The sequence below is a fragment of the Etheostoma spectabile genome, chromosome 2, assembly GCF_008692095.1.
Source record: "Etheostoma spectabile isolate EspeVRDwgs_2016 chromosome 2, UIUC_Espe_1.0, whole genome shotgun sequence".
NCBI lineage: Eukaryota > Metazoa > Chordata > Actinopteri > Perciformes > Percidae > Etheostoma > Etheostoma spectabile.
The window spans coordinates 16,733,821-16,742,453 of NC_045734.1; the positions used below are offsets into that span (position 1 = coordinate 16,733,821).

General features: G+C 42.0%; 1 protein-coding gene across 25 annotated transcripts in view; it reads right to left on the minus strand.

The window, feature by feature from the left end:
- The window catches only part of nfixa (nuclear factor I/Xa), a 118,853-nt gene that overhangs the window by 52,693 nt on the left and 57,527 nt on the right, over positions 1 to 8,633 (minus strand). Inside the window, exon 4 of one of the 25 annotated variants that reach the window (XM_032537329.1) lies at positions 5,161 to 5,287. The exons of the other annotated variants lie outside the window; for them this stretch is intronic. Coding sequence (XP_032393220.1) covers positions 5,220 to 5,287 — 68 coding nt within the window. The 3' untranslated portion in view covers positions 5,161 to 5,219. Of the gene's footprint in view, positions 1 to 5,160; positions 5,288 to 8,633 lie in introns of those variants that run through there. 25 annotated transcript variants of the gene reach the window in all.

Consider the following 8,633-nt stretch of genomic DNA (forward strand, 5'->3'; position numbering starts at 1 on the left):
GTGTGTTTGTTTGTTTGTGTGTGTGTGTGTGTGTGTGAGTGTGTTTGTGTGTGTGTTTGTGTTTGTGTGTGTGTTTTCCCTCAGTCACTAACTCTTGTGTCCCTACTGCTTTTTGATCATGTGCTACTAATCATATTTCAGACTAAGGCACAGTGCTATCCTTGTAAATGTAATAAAATCATCAGTGATATAGAGTAGGTACAATTCACTTTTTCTTGTATTCTGGGATTGGGAAGTCTACTATGAGCAACACACAGACACACAATCACAGGGTGTTCTGGCTCTGCCCCGGAGAGGATAAGCTGCTTTGGGAGGGGAGCTCTGATACTGTCACCAGTCGATTAATCAGCCATTACCAACACCAGGCCAGGCCAGAGAGTCTAATGCTAATATGGCTCTGCTACGCACACAGCGCCAAGTCAGGGTGGGCAGGGTCAAAGGGAGATCAGACTGCTTCAAGAGCTAAACGTGTTTTGACACTAAATGTTTGGTTGAGGAAAGACTCCACGTAAATCAAATCAAATTAAAATTATGTACAAAGGAGTCAAAGTTTTATGATGAGTACAGATGGAGCCCCAGGTGACAGTCTAAGCACTTGAAGCTAATGTACTAGAGTCATGACGGGGTCAGGAAGTCATAACAGTTCGTCCAAAAGACACTTATTTAAATGTGTATGCACAGTATGTATGGATTACTTGACTTTGTATTATCCTTTACGACCTGATTAAGGCACTTGTGGATGAAAAATGAATGCTGTTTTTCTTTTGCCAAGCTATAGTCGGTGAAGTTGTTAAATATTAGATCATCAAAACTTTAATTCATAAACTCTTCTTACTTAATAATGTGGGTAACAGGGAAAGCACAACTAATATGATTATTTCACAGTTCACTTAGGAAAGGTAAAGCTACTTCCATAAGCACTTGACTGCTACCGAAGCCATGGTTTAACGGTGTTGTGAGAGAAGTTATATAGGATATGCCACGCAGACCACCTTCTAGATTTGCACGGGATGACGTCAATGAGCTTAAACCTTGGGAAAATCTTCTCATGTTTGTTTACTGAAAGGTTCATAAATCATTAAATAAAGTCAAGACAGGATTGCAGGAAAAACAAAACAGGTAGAGGAGGAAAAATTGGCTAAAATAAAGTCTAATTCTGTACAAGGTGCTTCGAGGCTTGTGAAGGAAGACATCATCTAATTAGTTCTATTTAAACTATTTAAGGACCTTAGTGTGAAATTACTAAATCTGTGTTGGATGGTAAGGATGGAAAGATTTGAGGATGAGGGAGATTAATTTAGCAAAGCATACTTCTGGATCTGCTGTGATATCAAAGACACATTCATTGAGGGCATGCTTTGGGTCTAAAGGTCAAAATAGGAAATGATGGCATTTTGTACTGCTTATAGGTAAATTTAGTTTATAGAAAAGTTACATATAGGTTTTAAAGGCTTAGTTAAAGTAACAGAAATAATTTCTGTGGAAATTACGATCCAAATCTTCGGGCATCAAGGTGAGTTTGGTTAGATCTACATTAGATTAACTTAATTTGATTGACACTTTCTTAATGCAAATAAAGTTACTATGGGAAAAACTTATCAAAGAAGAGATCAAATGGACAGAGATGAGGTGTGGTAGATGGCAGTATTACTGCCAGTGCCACCTAGACAGAGCCGACTAGGCCCCTCACTAACACCTCGATTTGGGTGTCTGTGTGAGAACGAGAGTGTATATTTATTGGCCCCCTGCTGCCACCTCTGGAGAGCAGCCATCCAAGGGCTGAGTGACACATGCTGCTCAGTGTCTTAATGGAGGGAGAGGAGGGCCAGCCAAACCGCAGCCTTTAGACTGGGATCTCTCCGCCTGTAATTATGGAGATGTTAAAGTCACTCTCTGTGTGTGTGTGTGTGTGTGTGTGTGTGTGTGTGTGTGTGTGTGTGTGTGTGTGTGTGTGCGCTCGAGTTTGAGAAAAAGGGAGAAACAAGGATGTAGAAAGATACTGTATGTTACATCCTTCTCCTCACAATATCCATTGGATCCTAGGTGTGTACCAGTGGACCTCTGTCTACTTGCATAACCATGTGTGTGAGTGATTTTTGCGCAGCGGTGTGTATCAGTGCCATGTGTCTCCTGCTGCTCCAGCTGTGGCCACACACACGCACGCACGCACGCACGCACGCACGCACGCACTAGAAGGAGAAGAAATGAAAGTTGTTTGGAACTGGAGCTGCGTTCAATTAGGGTAACCACATATTTACAAACAGTGGGGGGAAAGCTGCCTCTCTGTGACTCATCAGCCAAGCGCCACACTTGCACTTTTGACTCCAGGCCGCAGCTTACAGCAAGGGAGGGAAAGAACAGAGAGATGGATGGAGGGAGATGACAGGGTGTGGACAGAATGAAAAACACACACATGTATGCTTGCTGTACATGTGAGCAACTGCATAAACAAATTCATATGTTTGCATTAGAAACACTTGCACATATTAAATGAGCTCATTTAAACTCCCGTGGTGTGAACAAAAGCACACAAATCCACACAGAACCTGCCTACTTTGAGAAAATGACTCGTAGCCTCAAATGCAAAACAAATTCTGGAAGGAAACAATCCTTGTAGAACAAAATGTTGCCGATTTACAAATCGTATCTTCACCATTTTCTATTTTACATTTTTGAATAATGAACATGATAAAACATTGTAGTTTTCTCGTTGCAGATGTCCAGGGCCAGGTCCCCTTTTTGCTACTGAACTCAATGTGCCCTTATTACTAGCAGGAAAAGGGACAGCCTTGTCAACACATAATGCCGCTCTCCTGTTGAAACAGTTTCTTTACATTTGTATTATTCACAGATGTTTAGTTTGGTAAAAAGTTAGACATATTATGTTCAGATATTAGAGCATGCTACCTATGCTTCCAAGCTCCAGCCTATGATGGAAAGGTACAGATAATGCAACAACTACCTGACCTGATCTGACTTGTTGAGTACCAAGACAGGGCTTTTCCCTATGTCTGCAGCCAGTTCCTTCTGATTATTTCTCGTCAGAATATATAATGTTTCGTCTTTCTTGACACGTAAAATACCACACAACTTCATGAACACAGTCTGCATCCATGTCACGTAGATGTACCCCTTCCTGTGCCTAAGAGCTGTTGTCAAAACCTACTAATGTGCATGTGGCAAACATGAGAGCACATCAAAGCACAAAGACCAGCACTGCAAAAACCCTGGCCTTGTTTTTTCTCCTTGGCTGTCAGCGCCTTGAGAGAGAGCAAACGGAGGCACAAGGCTTTAAGTGTGAGTGCTGTTTGTCTTGACTTGACCTTGGTGTGTGTGTATGTATGTGTGCATGAGTGTGCACGCATCTGTGTGGCAAACCACATCAAAGAACAACGGAGTGGCTCAGTTGTTATGACCTCTGACCCTGGCATGCTCCGAGACAGAGGGAGGGTGGTGGAAGAGGAGAAAACAACACAGTCACACACACTCACACACACACACACATATACACAAACAGAGAAAAGGGTGGAATACATACTAGAGCCTCTAAATTTACAACAGCTAGGAAGCTAGGAAAACAACTATGGATTGAGACATAGCAATTTGTCTCGTTAGCTTTTATAGACCTGGCACACACAAGTAAATCACTTGGACACATAAATGCACACACACTAAAACAGTCACTGTTGACATGAGTGTCTCCCTCCTCTGCTCGCTGTGCATATTCCTCTGTGATGCAGCTCATCCTTCATCCTGTTGAACCTGTCCTGTTGCTGCAGTGTCTCCTTGATTCAGTCAATTGCATGTGTTCATGTGTCTCATTTGACTTTGCTATGAACATGAAGGACAATTGGAAAAATTTCTTTGCCCTTGGAGGATCACTTTATCTCTCTCTCTCTTTTCATCATTTCATCTTGAATTCTTCAAAGGTGCGCTCTCTTCTACGTCTGTATTTATCTCTAGACAGACAGCGGATATAACTTAAATCCTTGACAAAACATCAAATACTGGTTTAGCATGTGTGTGCATGGTGCATGAGTCACTGGATCAGTGTATGTGCAAGTGTGTTTGAACATGTTTGTCCAACCAGCAGTAAATGACTCATTCTCTGTGCATGTAACTGTACAGGCACGTACGTGTGCGTGTGTGTGTGTGTGTGTGTGTGTGTGTGTGTGTGTGTGTGTGTGTGTGTGTGTGTGTGTCACAGCTGTAAAAACTTATAGCTCTCTGCATTTCAGCTATGCTGTCACGGTCCATTATAACGTTCCATCTAAACACACACACACACACACACACACACACACACAGATGAAAACATTTCTCATTTGAGAACAAGAATATCCCAGTTGGATAATCATGGCTGTGGAAAAGTGCAGTTAAAAGTTACCTAAACTTGGTCTCTGATCACCATAATTCTGTTCCGTCAGCTACAGTTACAAAAAATTACATCTTCTACAGGTGCTGACAGCATGGAAGTTTCTACAAGTACAAACCCCAACTCCAATGAAGTTGGGACGTTGTGTAAAAAAACAAATGGTGATCAACCTATGTTCAATTGAATGCACTACACTACACTACAACATGTAATGTTTAAACTGATAAACTTGCTCAATTTGAATTTGATGCATGCAACACGTTCCAAAAAAGCTGGTACAGGGGCATGTTTACCACTGTGTAACACACTGTTGTAACACACGCAGAATATGGCTTGGTATTGTCTTGCTGAAATAAGCAGGGACATCGATGAAGACGTTACTTGGATGGCAGCATAGGTTGCTCCAAAACCTGTAAGTACCTTTCAGCATCAATGGTGCCATCACAGATGTGCAAGTTACCCATGCCATGGGCACTAACACACCCCATACCATCACAGATGCTGGCTTTTGACCTTTGCGCTGATAACAATCTAGATGGTCCTTTTCCTTTTTGGCCAAGAGGACATGATGTCCATGATTTCCAAAAACTATTTGAAATGTGGACTTGTCAGACCACAACACACTTTTCCACTTTGTGTCAGTCCATCTCAGATGAGCACGGGCCCAGAAAAGCTGTTGGCGTGTTGTTGATATATGGCTTTTGCTTTGCATGGTAGAGTTTTAACTTGCACATGTTGATATAGCAACAAACTGGGCTAATTGACAATGTCTTTCTGAAGTGTTACTGAGCCCACATGGTAATGACCTTTACATACGTTTTATAATGTAGTGCCGCCTGAGGGATCAAATGTCACGGGCATTCAATGTTGGTTTTCTGTCTTGCAGCTTATGTGCAGGGATTTCTCCAGATTCTCTGAATCTTTTGATGATAATATGGACTGTAGATGATGAAATATCAAAAGTCCTTGCAAATGCACATTGAGAAACGTTTTTCTTAAACTGTTGCTCAAGCAGTTGTTCACAAAGTGGTAAAAATCTCCCCCTTTTTGCTTGTGCACAACTAAACCTTTTGGGGATGCTCCTAATATACCCAATCATGACCGATTAACCTGTTCACCTGTGGAATGTTCCAAACAGGTGTTTTTTGAGCCTTCCTCAACTTTCCCAGTCTTTAGTTGCCCGTCCTAGCTTCTTTGGAACATGTTACATCAAATTCAAAATGAGCAAATATTTGCAAAAAAACCAATAAATTTGATCAGTTTGAACATTAAATATCATTCTTTGTAGTGTATTTAATTAAATATAGGTTGAAAAGGATTTGCAAATCATTGTATTATCTTTTTATTTACATTTTGCACAACGTTCCAACTTTATTGGAAACTGTGCAGTATGTTCAATCTTAGTGTGCGTTGGCCATTCTGTATTGTACTGTACTGTATGCATATACGCTTATGCAACATATATGACTGCGTGTTTGTGTCTTTGTGTGTATATAAAGCAGCCCTTGACAGCCATTGGGGGCAGCGGTGGCGTGGCCGCAGTGTTTGCCTTGGCAGCGATTCAGCATTCCACATTCCTCTGCGATATTCAGTGCTGTGACCTCAGGAAACCCGCCCTGCAAAGAAGCTCTTGCTCTCTCTTACGTTCCTCTTCTCTCTTAGCAGTCTCTCTCTCTCTCTCTCTCTCTCTCTCGCCACCTCCCAACTTCTCTCCATTTCTCTCTTCTGTTTTTTTTTTATTGATTTTGTGAAAAGCACTTTGAATTGCCCTGTTGCTGAAATGTGCTAAAAAAATAAAGCTGCCTTCCTTGCCTTTCACTCCCTTCCTCTCAATCATTTACTCCGCCCTCTTTTCATATCTGAACTTGGGAAATCATATTTCAACCCCCCCACCCATTTATTTTATTTTATTTTTCCTTCCTTCGTTTCCCTTTTTTTTCTGACAGAGGTCCCCTGACGAGGCACCTTTCTCAGTGCTCCAACTTCAAACACAGATCTCGCTACTGTCACTAAAAATTCACAACACTTCACACTGTCCCGGTCATTCAGAAGAAAACTCAGATGCATATTTCGCCTTTATTAGGAACTCCTCCTGCATCCACAGTACAGCCAGAGGCCAGAAGGAGTTCTCCCTCAACTCACACCCTCTTTCTTTCCTTCTGTCATTCTTAAGACTTTCATTCCTGCCACTGTAATTGCCATGCACATAAATTAAAGTATAACTAATACAAGATAAAGGATGGAATTTATACTACATTTGATGAGACTTTTGTGCTAAGACTGTACAAATATTGGTTATTGTTGGTTTCCTCCTCACTCCTCCTATAACAAAATTCCTATATCCTCTGACTCCTCCCTCTTCTCTATGAAACCACGCCCACACATCCATTTCATTTCACCTGAGATGACCCTATGCCTGGGGCAATGCAGTTGCTCCTCCCTCCCTCCCTCCTTCCTCCCCCTCTTAGCTTGGGCTGTAAACTACTACACATACTTAAAACACATGGCCGCCACACCTGCCACTGAGAGTCAGAAGGCTGAGGGAAAGAAAAAAGAAAAGAGAAAGAGGTAGAGTCTGAACTCTATGCGCTAAATATAGTCAGAAAAAGAAAGCTATCAACAGGTGTTGGAGGCCCAAACAAACCTGTTACTGCTTGGTGAAAAAAAGGCAATTTAAATATTGTTAAGGCTGCTTACATAACTTCAGACACTGAGAAATTGTTGTGCTGAGAAAGATACTTCAGACCGAGGTAGCCAAAACGCAGGAGAAGCATAAAGAAACATAACCATTGTACAGTAACACCCCATTCCCCCACCTCATGTTATAATGTAGCTATCTACTGTGTGCAGTGTGTGCACTGTGTGGTTGACCCACTTACAGTAGAGCAGAGCAAAGCTGTGGTGAACTGAGGTAAAGGGTGGAGCTGCCAGTCAACCCTCTTATGCCCCCTCACTGTGACACTTTCCCTTATCTCAATTGTACCTTTATATGGCCCGAGGGTGCAGCAACAACCCTGTAAACTGCTGAAGTCATACAAAAAAGAGAGAGAGAAAGAATGATACTAACTTCGACATAGAATGATGTGGGGCACGTTTGTGTGTGCTTGTGTAGAGAGGAGGACAGTTTGAATCATCAATTAAAGCTATCTTACACAAACATGGCCATAAGGCCGTACACAGATGCTCAGTCCATCAACATAAACAAACAGATAAAAGTGCATCTGTGGGGCAAGTCCAAACTTGTCATGTTAAACATGTTTATGGGCCAGTGTGTGGTGCACATGTTGCCATAGTTTTATGTATTGTATGAACAATGTTAAAAGAATTCACTAAAAAAGTTAACCAATTACATGGAATTTCCAAACTTTGTGAGCACACAATTAACAAAGAGGACTGAGAACATGTGTATGTGCATATGTTGTTCTGTGGGGGATGTGTGTGTATGTGCAAATGTAAGTGTTTGCAAGACTATGAGTGAGCGTATGTGTGTGTTTTGGATTAAGAGCTTCACCCCTGGACCTCGAAATTAGATAGGGGATTAGCGGGACACATCCGCCACCTGGCATTTTAAGCCCCGCAATTACAACAACAACTTTTAATCAACAACAGCCACACACGTGTCACATACAGTCAGAACTCAGCAACTCATTCATCTTCTTCCTCCCCTTTTCTCTCTCTCAGGCTGTCATTGGGCTGACCCCGCAATAACACCACATAGACGGCAGCTGTATGGTAGTTTTTAGGCTGATCATGACCCACTGTATTAATAGGGATCAGCATGGATTGGGACTTATTAGGCAAGGTGCACAAGACAAGGATTTAGCATCCAGAGTGACTTTTACTTGGCACAAGACTAGGAGATAGGATGTGAAGCAGCTGTCGCTAGGCTAGGGGGTAGCATCCCATTAGCACCTGCGCAAGGCATTTATCATCCAAAGAGCATGGCGCTACGCTAGGAGCTACTAGTGATGTGATACCTCATTGATCCCCTGTAAACATTCTTTACTCTAGTTGCCATGTTCAGAGGGGTCAGAGGGGAGGGCTGGTTACAGAGTAGCACCTCTGGAGCTGGTAGAGATGTCTTGTTCAAGGCAACTTAAACATGTTGGGTGCTTGCCGACCACCAGAGCATTAACCTGCTCTTGTTTAAATCCCTGGTGCCTAGGTTAACTACTACAACTGAAAATATGATTCAATGTACTAATTTCCCTTTGCTGTACTGACATATGTGTCTAACTGATATATATATATATATATA